This window comes from Bombus terrestris, chromosome 2 (genome assembly GCF_910591885.1).
Source record: "Bombus terrestris chromosome 2, iyBomTerr1.2, whole genome shotgun sequence".
Taxonomy (NCBI): Eukaryota; Metazoa; Arthropoda; class Insecta; order Hymenoptera; family Apidae; genus Bombus; species Bombus terrestris.
This window is the reverse complement of record NC_063270.1, coordinates 2393814-2420722: the sequence shown is the minus strand read 5'-3', so window position 1 is coordinate 2420722 and position 26909 is coordinate 2393814. Positions and strand designations below refer to the sequence as shown.

Below are 26909 nucleotides of genomic sequence, written 5' to 3'. Positions count from 1 at the left end.
GGTTATTTAATATTAACTAATAGGTTTTCTGAAGTATTCCATGTATCATAAAACAAAATTTCTTAAGATGAAATATTTAAATGAAATGAAATTACGGGGAATGCTATAGAAAGAGATAGATGTATTCTAATTGTTGACAACGTATTAACATTTATATTGCGCAGTTTAGAAAACGGTAATAGTGAATTAAGTATATTACGTGGATATCTTAACTAATAAGGTGACAATGATATGATATTGATTGAAGATAACGCGTAATGACATATGTTATCATGTATATATATGCGCGAAACGGACATCGCTACAGAGTTAAAATTAAACGCAATTATCTGAAAACAATTGCGACGGTAATTATCCCGTTTATGTTTAGTGGGACAAAAAAGACAATGCGATTATTAGGTACACAGAGCAATTTAAATATTATATATGCAACGAGTGCCGATCAGTTTTGAATCTATTAAATTATCATTTTTCATAAAAGGAACTTTGTTCAAAATATTTGTTTGTACATAATAGAGAATTTTTCATATTTTACCTTTTGAATGCGTTTAAGTTCGATTTCTAAATCTCGTATTTTCACGGTGGCTTGTGCCAGTTGTTCTTGCAATTGTCGCACGTGATTCCGACTTTTTGAATTCCGATTTTTCGTGGACGGCGGATCCCAAAAAAATACCTCGCCCTCGTCATCGTGATTACTATCGTTCTGAAACAAACAGATCATTAAAATTATAAGGTTTTTATCTTTAGAGATAGCGTTCTATGAAATAATATATACATAATTTTTTTAGTGACCTACTCTTATTTATTAGTTCAACCAGAAACGGGTAGGGGTTCGTAATAAATAATCCTCTTTTAATCTCACCAACTAAGCAACAAAGTATATCGACTATGAGAAATGCTACGCATTTTCCGAACAACCCAATATTTTATACGTATTTATATTATATTTTACCTATATCGACGATTGAAGGTTGGTCGCAATTTTATGTTTTATTACGTAAAGTTCCGTCATGATAACATTATACAGGAGACACGATCGTGTTGGAGATAGAGCTAAGAAAATTCACGAAGGCCCTGTAGACAGATCCCGATGATTTCAAAAGCATGGCGTGCATTAATGCATCAGCGCATCAGAAAACGCGAGCAACCTCTTTCGATTGAAAATTCATCAAGCAACGTCTTTTGCAACAATTGTTGTGAAAACGAGCGATCGTCTACAAGGGGAAAAAGAGTCGTACACGTCGTTAAGATGGGAAAATATTTACCGGGACGAGTATCGGTAGATACCGCGTTGCAACGCGACGTTTCAGCGGCCGAGTCGGATGCGAGTAATTTTCGTCCGGGAGGAAACTCGCGATTATTCCGTTATATCGCGCGAAAAAGGTTACATCGTTTTCCAAACTTGCATCAAGGGAATTTTGAATCTGCTGATTAAATGTGACAAATTTTAAACTATCGTATAACGATGTTTCGATGGTTAATTCAGATTCCAATTATGTATGTATTATAATTTCGTGAAAAGGTACAGTACATAGTTAAAAGTACGTTCCAGTACATCGCGGTCGCGTGAACGAACTCGCGAGGATCACATGTCTGATTCTAATCGATATTAGTAAGTCTTACACGATTAAAAAAGATATTAATTATCGAAATTGAAAGTATTAAATATCAAAATGTAATTGCAAAGTTGCATTTCAGCGACCAATTCGGATGCATGCAATCTTTATGGGGAAGAAAACTCGCGATTATTCGATCGTATCTCATCCAAAATCTCCTTTTGAATACACGATCGATTAACGCATCGATTTTAACGATTTGATAGGTGAGCTTGATCGATCGAATAGTTACTACCAAAGAAATACACGTGAGTCGTGCCACGTTGACGTTCCTTCGCAAGTTTGAGTCGACTTGAAGCAGGATGCGACCGACTGGTAAGCAGCGTATCATTAGTATGTAACTTAGTATTGTTATACACGTTTACATAAGTATGTCGTGAACAATGCAAGTAACATGACGCCGCTCGGCCGTGGAACCGCGCGGGCGCGAAAGAGGGAAGAAAAAAAATCTAGGGAAAAGGGACCTATGGTGGGGATGGTGTACTTATGCAATCGAAATTATGATCAGTCGCGGTTCTCTTGGGGGAAGAGAAAGAAAACGGCATATTCGGTTTTCAAATTGCTCACACCTGATAGAAAGGATGTCAAGATTTTACGGTGAATTGAGACTTTATAAAAGCCTTGTCATTCCATAGAAATTGCCGAGATTATGTAAACCCTCGTAAACTCTCTCACGTGTCCCGTGTATATTTCGTTTGTTGTTTTTATCCACGTAAAAACCGCCCGACTCCGGGACGAACCGACTCGGGTATATCTCAATTCAATTCAATTCAATTCAATTCAATTTACTCCACTGTACTGATACAGAAGGGTAAATTGAGTTCGTATTGAAACGCGTTCTTTTCCTTTTTCCTTTCTTTTTTCTTTTTTTTTGTCATATGCCATTCCAAATTCGATAGTTTAAAATTTGTTCTATTGTGCATTATGACGTAATTTAGCCGACAGTTGAAGGAAACGAAAGTTTATCCATAACTGGTACTACAAAAGTAGCTTTAAATAATAAATTAAAGTGGAATTGATGAAATAGCAGCTTCGTGAATATAAAAGTAATTCAAAAATTTATCGCGAAAGTTCATAATGAGTTGGACTATTAACTCGTTAAAAAAGAGACGACTGTCTCAACGTACAATGCTTCATGGAATAATTATCCACTTCAACTGTAAAACAGATTATTGCGCAAGAAATGAAATTACGTTTGGAAAAGGAATTGTTTTGAAAACGTAAAAATTTATTCGGCCCGAGTCAATAGAGAAATAGCTTTCGCCCGTCAATTGATTCGAAAGTCCGTCGTCATGCATTACCATACTTCTATACAAATTATTCAATGAGCTGTTATTATGGCCACGTATCGTCTTGACAAAAGACTACAAATAGGTTTTTATCCTACCATAAGTTCCCCCATATAAGGGAAAGAAGGGAGGGGACAAGGTGGAAGAGGAGAAAAAGGAAAGATTCACCTTTCGACCGGGCTTCACGCCGTTCAAAGTTCTTTCATCTAAAAGTCAATTCTTTGCCTACTCCAAACAGATCGTATGTTTTTTTTTTGTCCCGCATAATACAAAAAGACGCGTCAACGTTCACAGTTCTGTTCTGGCAAAGGCGCATCGCGCGATCGTGCCATCATTTTGGGGAAAAAAATTCTCCAACGTTTAAAATGTATAAAGTCGGTATCTGATAGCGATAAAATGATCATGAGATGAAATCCAATCCTTTTGTAGATGCAGTGGTCGATGAAATATTATTCCGTATTCCTGAAAATTATCGAAAGTTCGATGTACGAGATTCGAATAGACTTTGAATTCAAAATGTTTCCACGATCGTTTTTTTATGAGGAAACTTAAACGAGAGGAATAAACAAAAGTTCGTTTGTTGATGCATGTGTCGAAGCAGTTTGGTGTCGCATCGTTGCATATTATTCATAGGACCCTTTCAGATATGCGACTGATACCGAAAAGCTTTCGATGCACACTGTCTAAATGCTAATCGATGCACACGCGTTATGCATTTGTCTTTCCAGCCTCCGCTGACATTTTTTTAAGTCGATTCTGCTCACGATAAACTGTTTTTTGGTCCCGGTGCGAGGAGAAGGAGAAAGTAAGGAATTTAAATAACTTTTCGTTTCCATTCTTCAATTTAAGAACATTCTACTTTTTAAATCATTCTAATTTTAAACTTCTTCCGTTCATTTGTTTGTATATCTTAGTATTTGCTCCTTGCGCCGCTTATCCATTCTACTATACGAACAAGATATATTTTTTATCACTTTAATATAAAATTGGTATTATATGTCTTAATGATTTGTAAATAAGGAAAAAGGAGTAGTTAAGAAGAAAAAAAATTCGATTGAGTAGTGAGAGTATGCGGACGCTTTTCGCGGTCCAAACTCTCTTAATGAATATGAAAGGAGCCTCCGTTAGGTCAGGTCAAGGAATAATGCATCGTTTGACTTGCATATATGTATGTGGACTCGCGCGACCAAAGTTTCCTTTTTTTTCTTCCAATACGGCCTGCTTATACGTTTACTTCACCTTGAATACTTGATACTTTAGAACTGACACGGAGAAGGTTCGGGATCTCAGGGTCGTACGTCATAAGTCGAACTTAGAGCTCTTCTTGTCTTGCAAATCCTCCTCGAATAGCCTCGATTAACACATTTTTCTTTTATTATGGTAAAGAATCGGGCTTCCAAGGCTGTGTTCACACAAGTTATGAAGATAGTTTGAACAGGGAGCAGCGTTTGTTTGGTGTTTCTTGGGGGAAAATTAGAGGGGAACGAAACAGACACGACGTTGACCACTTCGACGTTGACTGTGCATTTGCATATGCTTCTTTGTATGTCCTATTAATATATGCTTCTTAACCGAACACCACCCTCGTTATCGTAGAGCTTAAAGCCATTTGTTTGAATTTGAAAAATTGTCGTCTTTTTGTAGAAATGATGTGACGATGGTACTGATATTTTCTATGTTCCAATTTTCATTTATTTCCATGATTTATCACAACAACGCGAATAGGTATACAACGTGAATATTGCTTGTGATAAGCCGAAGGATTCGAGTCGTCGTTGATGAAACTTTACATAAACTTTTGATAGATGCATTTAAATATCAAAATAGTATAGTAACGGTAAATATATTGAAACGGGAAAGAACATATGAAATTCACAAAGAATCAAAATTGACATCAGAATTTTCTTCGTCAAGAAGCTTTATCTTTCAATAACATATATCACAGACTTGTGTTATAAAGTTTGTAAATACTTTACACAGAGAAAATATATTTTTCAATCCTGAAACAGAGTACTCTAATGAAGCATAAAAGATTATAAAGTAACGATCGTAAATGAAAAGTTTGCCTCTACGGAAAGATGTTGTATGTAATTCATTAAAAACGTTCGCGTGTATCATTTGAGAAATAAAAGCGAAGGAAATGAACATGGTATATTGATACGATCGCATGACACTTGCCTCGCGTTACATGCGAAATTATAAGGTACGTGGAAAGAGATCAGTGATATCGTCGATTGAGATCGCAGCTTGATTGAATCGCGGTTGTTATTCAAGTTCTACACCAAGTTTTTATCGATTATTATTTTATCGATTATTTTGCACATGAATCAAATTGTTACAAAAGTAAAGAAAATCAAACTGTGACTAGAAATATGCAAATACGAGAATTCTTTTGCTATACAAAAATCATATACTATATTACACGCACACAAAGAGCTAAAAAGGTAATAATTTTTCGATCTTAACGAATCGTTCACGTTTTTGAAGCAACACACAATAATTTTCTGTTTTCCGATATCGTGCTAAGATGGTCGGTATATCTTTACTTTCTACATTTCGACAAAAATGAATGCTATCTGCCCTGCAAGCCTTTGATGGCATGACGTTTGTAAGCTCATTAGTGATAGGGATGATAAAGCCAAGTGATGAAATAGCTAGAAGTTAGCTTGGTTGAGATTTGATTGGAATTTCCCAAATGCCTTAACCAGTGAATTTGAAAAGAGATAAAAGATATATACTGTTTGTAATTATTTGTATGATTTCAAAGGTTACTTCCAAAACTAATTCGTGATAAAAGCAGCGTTAATTATTGCAACGCAGAGACCTCTATGTTAATGATAGCGATGAATCTGTTACCTCTTATAATAGAGTCAGAGAGAGGCATACAATTTCTGGGTATCAATAATAATACAAGCGCTTATAAGAAATACGAAGGGGAATTAAAAATATGTTTGAGTAGTGGAATATATATAATGTTTGTATAGAAGGTGAGAAAAGACAGCAAAAGAAGGATTGAAATAGAAGTAATGCGTTTATCTGGGTAAATAAACACGATGAAGAAATTATCAGCAAGTAATAAACGTTGCATTTGCCACGCCTTTATGGATAAGGAAATGGAATCTGTGATTAAGCACTTTTATGCGATTATCATTCAATAAATTTCCTCTTTTTTCTTAGGCTATATGAGATAAAGTATGTATGCACAACATACGGTCAGCAACTATTTGAATGATTGCACTAACATCGAGATAAAAATAAACCATGTATTTTTCTTTCAAATTATTTGCTGCGTAAGCTTTCTTATAATCTTTTTGAAATTTTGATAATACGTTATTTAGTACATTATCTAGCCTTACCAGAATGCTTGAAAATCTTAACTCCTTAATCCCTATAGTAAGCCGCTGTAAAAATGATTTTTCGATTAATTGCGGAAAAACCGTTCATACGAAGTCGTTAAAATGACTAATATGGTGTGTCAAATGACTAGAAGAATTTTCTTTCGACAAAAATTCAGCCTTCGCCTCATCGTTTCAACGACGTTTGCAAATAAACGTAATGCGAAATATGTAATATCGATAATTTCGGCGTCCAAAATGCGGTACATTATAATGTGAAGTTCCTATTATGTCCATTCCTGAATTTACAGAAATTTACAAAAATACCTGAAAGCACAGACAGCCAAGATATTTCTTCCTAAAGAGAAAATCTCAAACATATGCGAAGACTACGACCTTTGAGCATCAACGTGTTCTGTTTTTGAAAGATATTGTCGCTACAAATACCCTACAAATACAATACAAATACGCTACAAATACCCTAATCTTGTTACAATTTTTAATATTACAGTTACATTACAGTATATGTCAGTTATAACTTCCAATCTAAGGATGCAGCTGTTAAGAGTAAATACGTCAAAGTTGGAAGATATTTAAATTATTAATAATTAATTTTTATTTTAAATTAAAGAATATTTAAATCGTTATTCAAATCTATTTGTTAGCAGGTATGAAACAAAGTTTCACGAAATCACATCATTTTGCAAGTTACGTTGATACATTTTTATATTGTGATGTTGATAATCAGATTCAGGAAATGATTGCGTTGCCAGAATTTGCAGAACTTGTTGCATGCAAACTTTAAGCGAGATTCACACTCCACAATTTGTACAATTCAGTGCAACGTTACATAATTATTCAGATCAAAGTTACAATTTACACAGAAGTGCCATAGCAAAATTTATATACACAGAAATATTTATTGGATCATGCACTCTACCTATCTAGAATTACGAATTCTCTGGAGAAATTAATTTCGAAAATTTGAGATTTAGAATCCATATTTTCGTTCTTGATTTTGACAAATTAAAAAGATCATTCGAATTTAAATTTAACAAAGGACATTAGACACCCAAATGTTAAAATAAATTCTCAAGTGGTTAAAAGTATAAGTCATTCTAATTTTAAGAATGACAAGCTTCGTTATATGGTAAAACATACAAGAATAGAATTCAGGACATGATAGCAATAAATTGTTTACATCATAGTGAATGTCAATTATGAACTTCATTTCTAATTACGTTCTAGTCCCAGCATTTTCTATTATAGTTCAGACTGAAATTCGATTTCTATAATAAAGTGAAGAAGTAATGAAACAATGTTTATCAGTTAAAAGTTATAGATTGACAAATTAATAACCACTTTGGCCAATTTTTGGTTGTTTAGAATTTGGTTGTACGATCATTTACTTATAAGCAAACTTGGAAGAGAAGGCAAAATCATCCATCGAAGGATTATAAATAAATATACTTAAAATGAAGAGTGAAATCTTCTATTATACGGATTGTGGATGTACTTCGAGTACTTCTAAACAGTAATTATAGTCTTGTACATGACGTCACAAGACTTCAAACACGGTGACAAGTTGTACGAGTATCGTTAAATAGATATTGAAGTGAATGACGTGTAACAAGTACAAGTGCAACATAATCTGTTCTACAAATAATACTTATTTCCTTTTGCAAAAATCTAAATAAATTTAATTTCTAATTAACATTTAACATATTACATTGTAAACAATAAAAAAGTCACAGAGAATAATTGATTTTGATAAAAAGAAGTACACCAGTTCTGCCTGTTTTGAACACAATTTCTCCGAACCACCCTACTTCTAAATGGTTCACATGTAACCATGTCATCTTATCGAAGTAACGTGGCGAACTATACGCTACAGATACAGATAGTAACCGTGGGAAAGGAAGCACCTCTATTACTCATAGAAATGTACGTTATACTAATTTTAATCAGGCAAAATATTTCAATCTTTTAAATTAACCAATTCATTCGATTTATAGGATCTACACGAGACAAGAAATAAGCATATTCCATTTAACAAATAAGTCGTTCCAGAATCATAATCGTGTACTTATTTACTCATGTATACGGTAAAATTGTGAAATTCCATGGGATTCGAATGATGCTATAGCACACAAAAAACAATCGTGACTAACAACGACCAGATAACGTTTAATTGCAATCGATTAGATGTCTTCAACCGATGTTTCTATCTCGACGTTTTGGAATGGAAAACTCGCAGGAGGCGGTTGAACCGCTACGTTTAAACCACGCAGATGTTATACTCGATATTCTAACGCGAGCTATGTCAACACAGACTGTAATAAAACTTGCGTCATACCGTTTGTATGTGTTCACGTGCTTTGTTTTAATTGCAGAGAACTTCATCGCGCCAGTTCTTTGCACGAGGCGCAAAATTCTACTCGATAGCGAACGATCAAACGTCAAGACAAGAATCGACAGTTATGAGAACTGTCGTTGGACGTGTGGTGAGCTAGAAACTTACTATGTTTTCTCTTGGTAACGAATCATCTTCATTGTCATTTATCGACTTAAACAACGTTCAACAAGTTAAACGAAACTTAAATGAGATGTTATTCAATTGTCAAGTATATTGTCAAATTCTTATAATCAAATTGCAAATAAAACCATTTGTCGTCATAAAGAATCATTATACATGTTATAACAAGAAAAAGTAAACGAAATAAAAAATATTAAGAATATGTAGCCACGTTTATTCATTCGAGAAAACTCATGAAGCATAATATCAGGATATGGTTAAGAAAAAGTGTCAGGATGTGATCGTAGGCTTAAAAGATCAGAGTCTTTTAGTTACAATACTACAGCCACATTTTGTCCAAGTTCTAATTATTCTCGAAATTTTTATGAATTAAAGGCACAAAATTCAAGGTGGTATGTACCGAAGAACAAAAATTTTACTTTTAATTACTAATGGTTTTAATAATACCTATCATTTATAATCAGATATAATTATTAACTGCGTCTCTCATGCGGGGATCAAATAATCAACGCATTTTGTAACATGGATGCAATTATGCAAAATATGTACAAGCTACGCGTAACTGTGTGGCACGGCGCAACGATTGCCCGTTTACATACACATTTCGTTTCATCTCACGTAAAGCAATACCAACTCTGGACCGTGAGATTTCGTTAATTGTATACCTCGTTCTTCTCCCCCGCTTTTCCTTTCAGCCTATCCAGCAAATGATCCGTTTTGTTCCCGATTTATACTAGCTCTCTTACGTCACGAAATATTCGTTATCGGATTTATCAATAAAATTACGAACTGTCAAGGAACACAATTCGATTTTGCGAATTGTTCTCGAATTGTTACGTCCTTTAGTAATTCATTCAATGCATCCTTTCCACTTCTCATGTTTTTCGATCGTTCCATTCGAAATGATAAATTAAATCTCTGTATAAAAGTTAATTGGCGAAAATATGGTAGGTATTATTTGAATCAAAATTCTCTATTTTTTTACGAGTTTCATATTTGTATCGAATCATTTCGATTGCAAAATAAATTAAACACGATATCGTAAATATGGCAGTGGCTATATCGAAATATTTAGCCGTTTATATTAAAATTTTCACATTTCACTCGCGTAATATTTTTTCGAAATGCTTACACGTTTGCGTCTGCTAGTTATAAACGAAACCAATTGAAAATTAAATTGTGCAATCAATTAATACCGAATGATTATTTCTTACGTAGCGTGATTGAAGTAAAATGCAGGTCGGGGTTAGAAATGGCATTCATTGATTGCCATTGGAGAGGCAATTATCTCTCGCGCGGGATTCGAGTTAGATGAACGTTAATATCAATTCGATTATTTTAGTCGAAAATGGGTTAGTTGAAAATTATAGGCTTCGTGCAATGAACAACTTGTCGATATAATTATGTTTCATTGATTCTAAAATTCTAAAAACTTATATAATTTGGTAAGATATTTTCAAAGCGACATTTCCACAAATAAATATAAAACGATATAATTCCAAATACATAGTAAAGACAGTACAGTAAAAAAAAAAATTGATAACAATTATCACAATAACAATAAAAAAGAAATAATAAACTCGAGTGTTCCAATATTGGTATGAAGTTATGAGCAATTTCACTGTCAAAATTGAGACCCGGAAATCAACGTCAGGCAGCGAGACACCTCGTGGTTGGCAATTATATCGAACAAAAACAAGGGAAAATGGAAAAGAAAGGGAATTACCATCAGAACAGCCGGACAAGTAACGCAAGGAGGTCACGATAAGAAGTGCGTAACCAAAGGTTCCCCCGTTCCCTCCACCTAGATATGTCAGTCCAGTGGACTGAGTCCAGGTATCAGGAATAATGAACGTTCGAGTATTCAGCCACTGGGAGCATTGTTCGCGCTGCAAATATTAACCACAGTCTCGAGTGCAGCTCGCGGCATTTCTATCTACCAGTGGTCTTACGCGTAAATTTACAATAAAAGCAACATTTTCTTCTACAAAAGCGTATGCCTATACATGGGTTGGGTTGAATTCGAACGATCGCGAGTCCAGTAAATTGAATTGAAAACTTTGTAACTCGATTCATTAATCGTTATTCATCTTGACGATTAATCTTCACTTCTCGACAACATCAAATGATCTTCCGAATGAAACGGGTAAAAGAAAGCAGATTGATAGCCAAAACTTCTCGGAATATCTTCAAAGTTGCAATTCGGGGAATACGCGGATGGGTGCTTAAAATTCCGAATAACTTTTCCAACCTCGGGGAAACGTAAAAATAAAAGGAATGGAAAGTTTAGGTATATATTATATTATTTATGAAGTTGTTATTATAATTGTTAAAGAATGCAAGCTGATGTAAAATTGTTGATGTAGAATAATGTTTAGTGATTCGAACAGGGACAACATAGCACGAGGATTAATACACGAATTGCCAGCAGACTCGATAAAAAGCGTGAAATCGCTGAAATTGAAAGGACAAGCGTAAAGCAGATTACAAAATGAAGAGAATTTATACGGCACACAATGCGGGTTGTTACTTTCCTGTTACTCGAAAAACTATTCATACTTAGTGTGCATGCCGAACGAATTAGCACAATGAACGTGCGCCAGCCTGGAACGTAAAAGCGAAAAAATAATTTACAGGAAGAATATTTATCGTAGAACGATACTTCAGCTAGTCGGTAGTCGGTAACTAATTGCTCTTTAAACGCAATACACCGATACATTTTATTATGAATATTATCTTCGACTAATGTTCGTTCAAAATACCATAAAATTTGCTGCTCATTGCTGTGCATGTAGGTTAATTGTATTGTGTAACGAGGGATGGAAAAACACACGTCGATAACGCGATATAATTTACGAAACTGAAAGGTAATAGCGGGGAGACGTATTGTACCAACCGAAACAATGGATAGCGCAAACACCTGCATCACTGAAACGGCTCTGCTTTAGACGATCGATCATGTTGCATTAAGCTCTTTAATTAAAATGCTGTCCGGGCATGTGTATGCGCACAATGTGACTAGGAGGAATTCTGCTACTACATTCACCGTCTATTAACAGTGCAAAATGTATTAAGTCTAAAATTTCCACTTTTATAAAATCGGCAGCGATCGAATTTTAACTTTAAAAAACTTTAAAAGAACTGTACAATTTTCACAGTGGTAAAGCAACACTACCTTCGAATTTCTTAATACCATAAAATGTTATAAGTGTTGTTTTATCACTTGTACGCACGGAACCAAGAATACAACCGAAAGAAATATTGCTAAAATATGTATATCATTTATGATGAAAACTCCTCGGCAGTTCACAAATAAAGAGGACGCCGTGATACGACTGTTTCGTGAATTATCAAGACTTGTTACGGTATGAAACAGACATAGCGCCTGGCGTAATTACATACGTTTGTGTCGTTAGTGTTTCAGTTTAACATGTACTGCCCTAATCTCCGATACTCCGTGAGGTGCATTGTACCTGTACCGGTACGAACGTAATAACGTCGCGCGAGGTCAATGACGTAATTCGATGGTGACCATCATACAGACCGTATGCTTCTGTAGCGGCACTCGACAGTAAACTTTCCAACGGTTTCTGTCTCGTAGCTCGCTACACAAAGACCCAATTCTTCGGACAAAATGATTGCTAGATGTCGATACATTCTTACAGAATATTTTCAGCTAGCCTAAGGACTCGCTAAAAATCTTAGGATTTATTTAGCTAAGGTCCTCCAAAGGGACAAATAACCTTCGTCTTAACAGTTCCTTAGTCTATCACCTACTACAGGAAGACACGAGAAATCTACTTTTTCTCATGTACGATGTTTCCCGCTAGCAACTTTCTCTCAAGGGCAGTTAGCATCCTTTTCCAACGACCAACACAAAATTCGCCAATTAACAACGACGTTCATTTCCGAACCAAGGCTTTCCTCAACGAATTCGATGATCTCGCATCCTTAGACACACCCCATCATAGTTTTCCTTTGCAGCAGCATCGTGACGGAAAGTCAGTCGCTACACAGTCGTTACAATCGCAACGGTCCGAGTCAATCATCAATCCAAATTTTCGGCATGCCGAGCAATCATCGTCTGAACTTATTTCGCGTATAAAAACGCATCGACCAGTTGTCGAATTTGTAACCGCGAAACGATAATAGTAACCGCGAGTTCTACCCATCGGTGTACACATACAATATATGGTTAATAAATATTTATTGTTAAACATATTCGAGGGTTCCTTCAGTACCTATCACGACCTAATCACCTCACTACTGTAGGGTGTCTGAATTTTAATTAGATGTAGGAAATACGGATGAAAATAGATTTAAGGAAATTACTTTGAGAATTCTGTATTTTCTTTACTATTGAACGATGAATAGCTTGTAGTTACGTATCAAAGGCTAAGTACCTTGACATACATAGTCAAAGGTCGATACTATTATTCAAGTTTATCAATACCATTAATATTGCTACTTAAATTTATTAACAACACTAATATTCTTACCTAATCCTGCTTTCTGCAAACAAATACTTAAGTAAACACCAGTTGAATGTTTTCGATCCTATTATGATAAATGTACCGTTTTAAAAATTAGAGATTTAGTAATATTGTTTTCCAATTCTACATAAAAATACAGTCTGTAAAAAAGCCTGTACTCATAAAAAAGCAGAATTGGACACAGTGTACAGGGCAGAGCGGTCACAGGCGCCATAATGGCGGTTTAAGGGTCAGTGAATAATTATAATAAATGTCGGTCACCAAGTTACGTCATCTTTGTAATGTTCTATCGTCTCGGATAAATCGAGTCATAAAAAGGAATCTTTACGCTCTCTTCATTTCTGAATCCTTTCGCTGCACCAACACGAACTTCTTAAACACTTATTTCAAAACGATTGCTTCGTTCTTTTCATCGCCCTGTCGCGTGGGCTTCGTCATTATACATCGTTGTATTTGATTTTATATTCGATAAAACATTTCCGACTTTCGAAACGTTGCATCTAGCTGCAAAATATTATTATTAAGCGCAGGCAAAAGCTTCTTTGAAGTTAGTTTACAGGTTTCAGCGTAAAATAAAACACTCGTTGAAAGTCAACATGATCAGTCAAAAAACAGTTTCAAGCTTAACCAATACAAAACGAACTTCATAGAACATTCTCAAAATTCTTTATTTTAGTAGAAAATCGATCACCGATTGAAATTCTGGAAAAGAAACGAATCACCGTGAAATGCCGTCGATGGCATGAATTCTACTTGTGTTGCTATAAATTATCACAGTTTTCGAGATTCTTTATCAGACCCGCTGCTCACTTTTATCGTGACATTAGCAAATTTGGCTCTTAAATTTCGCGAACGGTTGCGGGAATGTTCCCCATTGAGGACACGCGATCACGAAATAGAGGATCAGAGTTAGGAGACGAGCGGCGATTAGTCAGCAAAGCGACAAGTGTGTTTGCGACGAGACTCGTCGTTCCCATCGCTGCGTTTTTTTCCTGTTCTTCGTTTTCTACTGCCTCCTCGGCTCTTTCCGAGTAAGTCCACCGGTGTCTTCGTTCCCTTCTCGCGATATTGCCGAGCAGGATGGAAAAGGTACACCGTGTCTCGTGTTAGATACTGAGAAGTTAGCATTCAGCGCGTTCCAGTCAAAGATAAGGGAATTGGGTTCACAGTCAGCCGCAACATCGCAGACCACTTTTTAATTAATGCGTTGCCTACGCTCCGCGTGCGATTCAAAATATTGAAAAAGCGGGAACGGATCAGCTAGATCGTGTGGAAAGACGCGCTTGTAGCTGACATTCTATGTCAGTTTATTAAAGCTTAACTCTCGAACAAAGATTCCTTTTTTCAATCTTTTTCGCTCCCCTGATTAAGATAGTTACAACTATCCGCAAGTTCCTGAAACTCCTAACGATGTCTGTGTCACCAACAACGAAACAATTCATTGTATTATCCTCTACAGTCCTGCATTTATCTTCAAATATTTCAACACTCCCTTCCGTTTCGTCGAATACGTATCTGGTTCGAGCGTTTGCAAACAGAATGTAGCCGACACGGCGTGACGCATCGAGAAATGGAGAGAGAGAAGAAAAAAGGTACGATGCTGTTTCAGAAAGTGTATTACTCATTCGACACGTGCCATTGTGTTCCACGTCACGTAATGCGAACGGAAAAATCTCATATGTCGCGCGATTTCGCGTAACCGAAATAAAGTCAACGCAAACTGGAAGTTCGTCGAGTTCTCGAGCTCACCTATGCGAGTCGTTGAGATTCACCGGAAAGCAGGTTTCTTCCTCTCCTTCCTGGGAAGCGAGTGTCTCTCCCCGTTTTGTAATTCTTGAGCAAATAATAGCACCAAAAATACACACTGGCATGTGTGAAAGACCTTAGAGAAACTCGGCATCCAGTTCATGGAATTTGTAAAACCTTAAACAATGAACGGGACGCGTTGGAAATTCACACCGGCGGGGCGCGGCGTTCGGTCGGACTCGATAAGAGGTAACGGACGGCTTTTGGTGAAAAAGAGGGCAACCTGGTTGGTACTTGAAACGTGTTAGCGTTTATTCACTCCATCAAGCTGATAAAACATCGACTGTTCGAAAAAGAACTCGATACGTTCCAAATACTTTAACGACCTATGATGTGTAACGTAGCGTTCATGTGTACTATTAATGTACTATTAATGTGTACTAATAATGAATTTCATCAATTTTATCGTCGACGTACGATAAAAAGGATTCCTACGAATCGTCCGATTCGATTTGCTTTCTATTCGATTCTCTTTCGATACAGCTATTACGTCTTTCAGCTATCCTTGACAGCATTTCCATAGTAGTTAGCGTTTCTTCTAAAAATATAAATAGGTCTCGTGTGAATATTAATCTCGTTGTTCTAAAAGGAAATTGATCTACTTTATTCCTATGTACAAGTTACGTCTTTAAAGTTACAGGATAAGACTTAACTTTTCACGTAAAAAGTTCATTTGAATGCATATCGTTGATGCAATAGTCGTATCATGACAGGCAAATATTTTATCGACCGTTCATGATCTTTGGTACACCTCACCGTTCCAGAAAAAGAAACTTTCCGCAGTCTCCTTATAAACGGGAGAGTAAATGGTACAAGGTGATATTAGGAAAAGTGTGCTAATATCAGTGTTAATGACAGTGATAGTTAGAATCACTAATAAATTACACTATGTTGTTGTATACTATGTTTTCTTAGTTATTTCTTGATCAGTCTTACGTTATGTACATCCTGCGTTAGTAATGTAAATGGCAGTGTTTCATAAAATGATCGTTCACTGTTACGTATCAGTTGACGTTTCTTGGTGATATATATATATATGTATGTAGGTCTACGTGATTTTTAATGGCTTATTAAATACTTCCAATCTTATGTCACAACTTGGAAACCATGAAACTTGTAGTAGTTCTTAGCGAACATTTGATAAAATTTTTCTAAAAGTATTGTTGCAGCTTTTGGAAGATTTCGTGAAATACTTACAAGAGAGAACGATTTTTCCGAGTTCTCTTTGATAGCTTTCCTTCCTTCCTAACTAGATTATCATGTCGCAAAGTTTTCCAGCCGCAATTAGGAAATTAAAAAAATTTTTAAGAATTTGCGTCGGCAAACACAAGTCCCTCCGAGTTCGTGGATGCAAACTATCGTTCGCGGTGTTAACGAAGAAAAGTCAGGTCGGGATATTATTTTCTGTTAATGAGGGCGACTGCATGAGTCGTAAATAATAGTTAATAAATTTTTTGCATGTATATTTATTAGTGATCCGAGATATATCGCTATCTAAACCATTCGACAATAAAAATTCAGTCGCAAGCGATAATTGTTATCTAGGAAACCTTTAGATATATTCAGGAATGAGCCTTGAGGGGCATTATTTATTCAGTAAGGCAAGAGTGCATGAAATAATAGAATAGTAGCGATAATAGTAAACGATGAAAAGTGTTGGTATTATGCAAAAAAATGAAAAAAAGAGAGGAAGAGGAATGAAAGGACGAATTGACATATTTAAAGACGTCAGACGTTCGTGTTCTTTGAACAGCTCAAACATGTTTCACTGCTAGAAACCATCCATACCTCTGAATGTTTTATTCCTCTCGTTTAAAATAGAAGAAACTATGTTTATCCTTTATTATTCACGATATAGGAAAGCGAGACTTTAGCTAACGTAACGAAATCAAAATTTGCTATTATTTCTATCGTTTATCAAGGATTTGAAGTTTGTAATTTTCAACGTCCACCGTAGGTTTCGGAGTGCTTCCAATGTATAATAATTACGTTAAAGGAACTTTTTAATTTTTAGAGATTTTAGAAGAATTTTCTAATTTCGAAGAAGACTTTCCTAGAATTTGTTCTTATATATCCTTTTTGAATTACGAAATGCTTTCATGAAAATGAAACATGATTATGATAGAAGATCATCAAAGGGTTGAAGCAGAACTCAATCATAAAACTTTACCCGTGCAAACACGAATAAGCAGGACAGATTCTTTATAACACCTTGCGAAACAAAATTAGTGTATTAATTTCGAACGATTACGGGCCGAATCGAGACAAGATATTGCAGCTGACACTTTGGAAAGAAACAATGCGTTTGATCCGATTCCAAAGCAAATCTAATTACATTTTAACCAATTGCTAATCGTGGTTAATTGCATGTCAACACAGTAACATAATAATGAATTACTGCCTTCCTGTGCAAATGTGTAGCGACAAATTTGCCGGGGCAACTTTGTCAACTTACCCGCAACTCAATCTCGGTGTCCCTCTACGCGATGCTGGTAATTCGCGACACTTCAAAGCCCGTACTTGTTATAGTTTAAAATGATTGTCAAAGTTGTATCGGTCGCACGAGATTGATTCAACGAACGGCGAACTGTGACCAGCGTTATTAATGTTACTAATATTTACGATTGTTGTGTATAATCGGTTTGCAACGAGCCAGTTAGTACAAAGTGGCATAAAAACTATTATTTACAGCCACTTACTCGTTTTAACATATTGATAGAAAATTATCAATTAATATAATACACACGCTAAACTGGTTGCTATACATTTTTTCTCAAACCGTAATTTTATAACTAAAAACTATCGAATCGAATGTTTTGCAAAAGTCTTGTTTCCAGAGTACATTTTCATCTACGATAGTGTAATCTTGATAAATTGCTTTTTCATTAATCGAAAGCGTATTTTGTTGTTTTCTTTAAATATCAATTAATGGCCTAAAATATACCAGGTAATTCTATCATAGTTTAGAGTAGCGTTTCGTAGAGGATGTCGGATAAAAATCAAATACACGGCTTTACTCTTTTCTGGTATCAATTATACACGATCACCTATCGATCTTTGGTCATCCATGAGTAGATCAGGCCGCGCATTACACGTGGCGTCGCGTCGAGTTTAAAAATGCGAGCGTATGAGCACAGAGATCGGGGGAAGCCGCATTTGCGGTTCGTGGTACGTGGGTAATCTCATTCTCTGTTCCGCTACCGTGAAATTGTAACGTCCCCCCCGGGCTGGCTCGATTTAACTCGCGATCGCTCCGACTCCGACTGCGATGTTTCTTCGTGCCACTATCGACATCGGTCCGTTTCCCGTGAAAACGAAAGTTTCCAGTGTAGTCAGGCCGATTGAACGACTCGATTCGACTTGATTCAAATCGGTTGCGCGGACAGCTTTAAACGCGTCCGGGAAATCTCAAATAATTGCCGTGACGTCTTGTTGTTCCACGGTGCTGCGATTCTTCACAATTTCCAGTGAACTTCCTTTTCCATCGGTCTATCCAATTAATCAGCTGTTAATAGACGATCGACTGTAATTTCTTATACCCCAGGATCAGTGAAACGTGCTGCTCGATTGACGCACCGCACCGTCTTAGAAAAATTTGGTTGAAATGGATTATTGTTAATAACGTTGACGTTGTTAACGTTGGACGATAACAAAGAACAAAGCCAATTATAGCGATAAATGTCGAGTGTAAGGTTCTTCAAAAGAGTCGACACTTTCTTTGTTATTTCTATTTGAAGTACGCATATGCGTTGCTCGATAAAAGAAAGTTTCATGTAATAAGATGTTTAATGTTTTGGAGCTAGATTTTATAAACTACAGAAAGGATGTAGTAGTAGAGAAAAAGAAACGAAAGATTTGTTTGGTATTTTACGAGTTCCATGGATTTTCGTGATCTTTTTACATATAAAGAGTACAGATATCGTAATAAACTTCTTTGACAGTGAATTGTATAATAATCATAGTTTCTGTTAATTTCTACAAACAAAAAATTACAACCAGAAAAGATGAACTACATTTATCATCGTATTTACCTTTTAATTATTTGCCTTCCCCCGCATATTACATTACTTCCCCCGAATACAACAACGACTTTGATTCCAGCCCGAGATTACATGTACATAATGGCGCATTAGCGCTATCTTCAGTTATAAAAACAGTTGAAAAATCATTTCTTCTGGCACTTCTCATTTAGCTGGTTGACGTCGAGGTTCATGCGTGACGAAACAGTTGTCAGTGACTCGAAACAAATAACGCCGTAAATTTTGTCAGTCTACCTTTTTTCTTCTTCTAAGTTTTCTCTTCTTCTTTTTTTTTATATTTTTTCCTTTCCTTTCGTTAAGTGAAAATATGTCGGTGTTAATTTACTCGAGTTTACAGCATTCCGCGCGTCGTGTGTTTCAATTCACGCCTAAGTTTCTCCCCTACGCTCTGGGCTCTGGTGTTCGACGAGCATCGAAGCCACTAGAATACGATTCGCTTGTGTGCTCGTGTACGTTTCCTCTCCTTCTGGATGTGCCACATATGTCCCGGTGAAAATTTTTACCCGGATATACTTAACGAATTTATTTGTCTTAACAATTTCCTCCCGCCGGAATGCACGATCTAACGTGTTTTCTAAAAGCTCGCCGCGCTCTACTTCGTTCCGAATGGAACTGTTATTTGAACATTCTTCCGTACAGATTAGTCGGCCGAAGATGATGATTTTCCTTGGATCAATGACTCGACACGAAGGATTTGGAAAGTTAGAAATTTCTGTGCAGTGTGCACGGTCGTATTGTTGCAAATTAAATTTAAATTGAAATTAAAATTAAAGACATTGGTATTGATTTTCTTTCTTTTCCTTTCATTAACTTAGAGAATACATTTTGGAAGTTTAAATCTAGAGCCAAGCTTCTGAAACAAGTATGTACGTTGTATATACCTTTCACCATATATTACAAATTAGCCGGATCCTTTTCTAGAGTATCTCTAAAGATGCCTGCAACTAATCGGTAGAAATCAAACACCTCGCGAATGTTCACAAGCAATATGATAGATTGTTGAATATCTATTCGCGAAATTATGCAAACTGATTTGCATTTATTAGGATGGAAGGCCAAGATTTAATTTCAAAGATTCGCGGTAGATTCCTGTGTATATTTCTTTCTGTTGCTTCAATTTGAAAATATTTAACACATCGGAAGAATGTAAAATTTTTAAAATGTAACGCCGATGTACGTGTTGATGTTGGTAATATTCTAATATTTTTATCGTTGTTCGTATGATCGAACATCCTACTTATAAAAATCTTCGACAACGGTTCAAAACAATTTAACGCGACAAAAATTTCTCGACTGTTCCTCAAACTATCGCGTTTCCCCTTTTTCATTATCGTCTGAACTTTGGACACGACTGTCAACGGTTACTTACGTAAAGACGAAACACGTCCCTGCATCGTGGTCTCTTGAATTAATGAACGGAAAATATTACACTGAATTTTCTGCGCACACCTATCGTTACTCCAAATCTGCGAATCTCGGATCGTCTTGTTACGTTGACGTGACTCTTGCAACTGCGGAGCACAGTACGACAATCACGTGACGGTTTTATTGCGCAACTGGATCGCTGGACGGAGACCTTGATTACTCTTACACCTTTGCGGATATTTTTGCTTTTCATTTTTTTCCAAGCAATCGTCCGATATTTATTTTTTTATTCAAAAACAATCGATATTTGCTGCTTGTTTCCGTTCGTTTCTTGATGGAAAATATTTCAAACAGTGAGTTTGACAGTGACATGAAATTTTAATTTCTGAACGCCTTTATTAATCTTGTTTTATATTTGCGTTATTATCTTCGATTCCTGTGCTTTTGTAGCGCTACTGTAAATTTTCTATTTGGCTCGCTGCGAGATTACCGATACAATTTTCCGTTGAAAATTTACCAACACGGAAAATTGATTTACCTGGTTCTGTCGGTAGCTTTTAGTTGACAAAATAAATTCATGTAACGTGGCGTTTTTCCTATCGTTCGAACGTAACAAAAAAATGAATACTGTAATTCTGAAGACTTGTATTGCGCAACTCGATCGGTGAACGCAGGCCTTGGTGACGCTTGCATCTTTACCGGCATTTTTATTTTCATGGCACGCGGTTATAAACAACTTTTCCTTTTCATTCAGGTGCAAGGTTCGTCTGGTTATTTAGAAAAATATTTGTTAACTTGGAAGATATTTCCGATCGACAAAATCCTTCGCGATAATATGCTATCTCGATTGCGTTTTTATAGAAATCGTATGAAATTTTAGCGACGTTTGAGAATTTTCTTAAGTAAACTTAGAACTCAAATGAAAATGAAGAATGTACTTAGGAGAATAGTTAAAAGGCACAAATTCGCTTAGTTTCAGTAACGAATTGATTTTTTAAGAATGTCTTATCACTTATCAATGTAACATGTTGGAAACGTGACATGCAAAAAATAGATAAGCAACAGACTAACACAGGTGCAACTGAACATTACAAAGGATTCTGAACTACTGTCTCTAAGGTTAAAGTACAAGGATCGACTTAATTAATTGCAAGTAATGTACGTACGTTCCACACAACTTACGTACTTCATAAATGACACATTTTGTTCGGTTCACTCGAAGTTTAAGACTATTCCAATTGCTTTTTTCTTTCTTGTTTTAATAGGGAAATGTTAAGCGAACATTTGAATATCGGTTTCGCTTACGTGAATATTATACAAGCGAGTATTAATTCTCCGTACGTTTTGTATCGTGCGATAATGAAAACGTTATAAGTTCTATGCGATAAAAAAGCCAGCTGTATCGGCGTGATCGAAATAACGTCGCGTCTGTATAGAACTTCGATAAATTAGGCTGTACGTTAATCTATCGATTGTGAGATACGTAATCTTAATCACAGTTTTAGAAGCGTAGCGACGTGATGGCACCGAGCAGAAAAAATACTATGTATATCATTCTCGTGCCACGTTCTATTTTCCATGGTGTTAATTATCGCCAATCAAGAATCTATACATCTAGACGAGTTTCGAATCACTGAAATTTGTTTTGCAAATTCATTTTAGGTCGACGAAATTTTTAATCTTCGCTATTAATCATCGTTAGTGAAGGATGCGTATTTTTAAATGGATTTTAAACGACCACAATTCATTCGAAACGTCAACGATTAGAAAAAAGAGTACGTTAAAAACGCAAAAATATCGCGGTATTGATGCACATAATCACTATGGCACTCAAATAAGCGTGCACTGCGAATTTTATCACGCGATAGCCTACACACTGACTTTTACAACAAAGATGACGGTAACGAACGTGTATACGGCTAATCGTTCCGTTCGTTAAGTAATCATAGGTAAGTTCGTCCTTCGTCTATTATCTACCGATAGCGTGCTCGCGTTTCACCGTTCGCGTTTCATTTTTAGTCGTTCGAGGTAAAACTAAACCTAATATTTTTTTATTTAAAAGTTAAAAAGTTGATATTCGATAAAAAGTTCTTCAGAAAGATAATATTGACAGTTGAAAATATTGGTAGTAATACTATTCTATAGGATGTATGTTAATATAATACTTTACTTAAAGACTTGGTAATTACACGAAATATCTCGTGATTAAGGTGTTTGTATAAAAAATTGACTTCTCTTGATGTATGGTTTTTGCAGGATGATAATTTAGGAGAACTGTTTGTTTCGTACAAGCTTAAACGAAGAAAATTTAAAACGATAATATTTAATTCAGTACTATATTTTTGCCACTCCGTTGTATTAATTCTTCTATACTTGCTTTCCCAAAATATCGCCTAAGTCATAGCTGTTCAGCCGATAACCCGTCCTAAAAACGAAACTATATGACCATCGATATCCTAACAATCGATCCACGTTCTCAAAATATGAACCAATGACGCAGTTGCGCGATTCAACGCCGGAAATCTCTGTGTTTACCGGGTGCAGCAGCGTTCGCGTTTCGAAACACGTTTGTGGAAAATCATTTCATAGGGTTATTTGCATAGCGAGTGTTAATCCTGTTCATAATGTTCGCAACGTTTCGAGCGGTTTGTTACGCCGTACTGAACATCATCGTCGACAAATGAGCCGCGAGTCGGTTGCAATAGCCATTTTAAGACATGGAGAAACGGTAAACTTTATGGAAAAAACGTACAAAAACGAACATGATTTGCATTCGTGTAAGTAACATATCGATTGCATATTCTTTCGTCTGATTATCGAGAAGGATTCTTTGCGAGAGATCTTTTTGCTTTTAAACGTAAGTCGCAAAGAAAAATCATGCAATTTGATTAAAAACTCGGAACGAGTCGCGAAAGACTTGGAACGAATTAGATTTCTCGATAAATAGTTTTAGAGGCAGAAAAGTTGGTAATTACCCGACGATTCTAACGAAGGATGTTTTCCAATCTAGAAGAGGCGAAGTTTACCGTGCCCGGTTGGAAACTTGTTGCGCACCCTCTGCGCCATCCAGGTCTCCCGTGCAATTAATCTTTATTATGAGGTAATTCGATGGCGAAGAATGATTATTAACATATAGTACGTCTCGATTGGGTTTAAATATCGTTCGGATGCAGGTTTGAAGGAGCACCGCGTCATTACGATCGAGCATGAACGCTCTCTTTGAGACACAGTACGAGGAAACGTAATATACTGCAAGTTCGCAATGTCTCTGTGTCTCGTGTGTCTCTTGCATTCGTTTTACAGCTAGTTAAACGTATCGAGGAATCAACGATATGTAACATTGTAACGCGATTCTTATCGGGAATCGTGACAAATATTAGCAGCGGCTGCCCGATACGGTAATCCTGTCACGGTGTGTTTCGATTCGTTCTCTTAATCGGCTCTAGCTAAATATCGCTTATCGGATACCTCTATTACGAGCGAGCGTGCACGTACACTCGATACAAACATACGTTTATGCTCTAAATCCAGGCCTTACTGACAAGTCCTCCATTAAATAGATACGTCACGACATAAAACTTTTTCTATCCACTATCTTTCCAACCTGTTTTATCTAAAATTTCAATTTGAAATATATATATTTATAGCATTTGAAACTAACAAAATCCATCGAAGCTGAAAGTTTATGTTAGCTATAGAACCCTACTTAACGTCTGTTTAAAAAGAATCAAATAAAGAAGACATATCCTCTTACTTGTACGAGCCGTGCTCATCTGCCAATGAGAATCACCAAATGTAGCCACCTCCTTACGTTTGCCTTCGAGTGAAACACCACAAGAATTTCCAGGGATGGAAGGTCAGGGGGGAAAAAGTTGCGTAGATGCGTGGTGCGGTACGGAGTTCGCTCGCGGCCAAGGAAGAGCACGTTCGTCACGTGCTGGACAGCAACGCCACGTTTACGGTCCGATCGTCGAGAAGCGACTGTGCGTTCTCGACTACTCCACCTCCTACCACCTAGCAACCCTCCCCGTGGAGAGGGCACACGCACCAAGAGGCCACGTTCTACTACTGACACACAAACGATCGCGCCATAACCGCGAATGCAGATATCAAAGATACGTATGTACATACGGTGTTTTTACAGCTACATACATAGGTATAGATTGTAGATCCGGTGTGCGCGTGCGAGCATACACCCGAACCAAGTACAGTCGGGCCTGTGTAAACGAAAAGCGCATTACCGCGGGCTCCGAGAACAGAAACAGAAAGAAATGCAGGTAAAAAACGCAGTTACATCGGCGCGGCGCGGCGGCCACGTGTGCCCCTAGCCAAACTTTGACGCTACGTAAGCTTATGTCCCAGTGACTCTTCCCTTTACAAGACGGATGTGTCGGAGTGGACAGGGCACTGGACGAAAATGTAACTGTCATTTTGTGGTTTCTGAACCTGCTTGTAACAGCATGGCTAAGGACAATGCAATGTTTAGTTTGATGATCTTACAGATATCTGATGGGTCGGTATAGACCATTTTTCCGAGAAATCTATATCGCTTTATCGACTCTAGTTTAATAGTTTCCAGCCTAATATTAGCCATGAGCGGAAGATGAAGACAGAAGTAGTCTCGGACGCGAACCCTAGAGTTCGTTAATCAACGATAATCTAAATAAAGAAAATACCAAAGTGATTGATCTATGAATAATCGTCATTTTAAAATTGTTATCATTTTGTCTAATACGATGCGTTGGTTGGTGCATCTGTACAACAATATATTCGGTTTGCACGTGCATATGCCACGCTCGATGCAATTCCATTAGTTCGCTTTCCGATAACAAACGCAAGTGCATCCGAGCGATGGACGATCGTTGCACGCATAGTGCGTGTCGTAGACACTGTCACGTTTGCACGCAAACGATCGTACACGAGTCTCTTTGTGTACCACGATGACGATCCTTCGGCCTTAGAGACAAGACAGGATACGTTACTTCCTAATGTTGCTCGGTTACCGCGTGCATCTCTTCCGTGTGAGAATATTCAAACTTTGAGTCAAAAGTTTACTTCAATATCTGTTTTGATATATTTTGGATCATCAAGAGAAAGCATGGTTGAGTACAAAGGTAGAATCGCGTTGGTTAAAGTTTTAGAGACTTCGGAATTACACGAAACTGCTAAATAGCTGAAATGGGAAGAAAAAGTAGAAAAATATCTAGCTTTATGATATATGTACTCGTGGAAAATGAATGCGAGCTTTAGCTCCAGAAGTAGAAGACGAGGATATTGAACATGTTGAGAGATAATTAAGTTACCTAGGTTCCTAGAAAGTTTGTTTTTTCATTTCGATCGATGTTAAGTTTTTTGTCGGATAAATTTTTAGACAAAAGCTTCTTCAGCTAGTAAGTAAAAAATTAACAAACGAGGGTTAATTTCAGCAAGATATTAATCCGCTTTAATGTGTTTTTGAGTAATATAAATATTTATAAACAAAATTCTAAAGTAATCAGACCGAAGAAATTGCATAAAAATACGATGATACAAATCATACCTTGTGATAAATGTAGTCTGCATTACATGCAGGGTACAAAACGTTCAGACGAGGATACAATTTTTTTAAACGAACAAATTGCACGAAGATGTCCTTCCACGAGATGAACTTCACAATGCATATACACTATTACCATTTTGAATGAAACTTCTGCATTCTATGTATTCACCATAAATCGTTACACTCGCTAGAAAAAATTTATAACGTGGAAAAAGAAACCATACCGAATTTTGTACTACCTTCACTTTAGACAACGTGTTGCAAACCAAACATTTAAATTTTCTACGGTTTATGATATGTCTATGAGTATTGCTTCGATTTGTTAACATTATACCTTTGCAATAAAAGAAGCGAAAAGAAGTAACCAGTTGAAAGGTAAAAATCTTGTAAACCGTACGTACGTTGCTAAAAGTAACGGAATATTTTCACGTCGCGAATCCGCACTTTCAGGAGCGCATAAAGATTCATTCAAAAAAAAGTTTTCTCTGTCGGGCAAAATGTGTCGTTCAGACGAAAGAACACCGCAGACGTAGTCATGAATAATGTAATTAGGCCAGGCTACCACCTTTTCCGTTGGGATATGTTTGTGTACGAATGTATAACGCGTCACTGTTAACGACAGGACATTTTTATCGGCCCCCATGTGAACGGGTGCTGCGGGCGCAGCTGAAGGAAACCAGAGTGGAAAAGGTACATTACCGGTGACATTATGATAATCACGGGATTGCCCTCTTCAGCTTCTTCCCCCACTGGCATCACAGTTAGCGTCGTTTTTTGTGGGTACGAGCCCACCTACGAGGAATTTCCTTTTTCACCGAAAGAGTACTGTTTCGCCGACTGGAAACTAACCTGGTACGTCATTCGTGACACAACACGTTTGTCCACGTTTG

General features: G+C 36.7%; 1 protein-coding gene across 1 annotated transcript in view; it reads right to left on the bottom strand.

The window, feature by feature from the left end:
- LOC100651552 (thyroid receptor-interacting protein 11) overlaps positions 1-26909 on the bottom strand; it is a 44845-nt gene that overhangs the window by 8224 nt on the left and 9712 nt on the right. The window contains exon 4 of the mRNA XM_003393514.3: positions 536-703. Coding sequence (XP_003393562.2) covers positions 536-703 — 168 coding nt within the window. The remainder of the gene's footprint in view (positions 1-535; positions 704-26909) is intronic.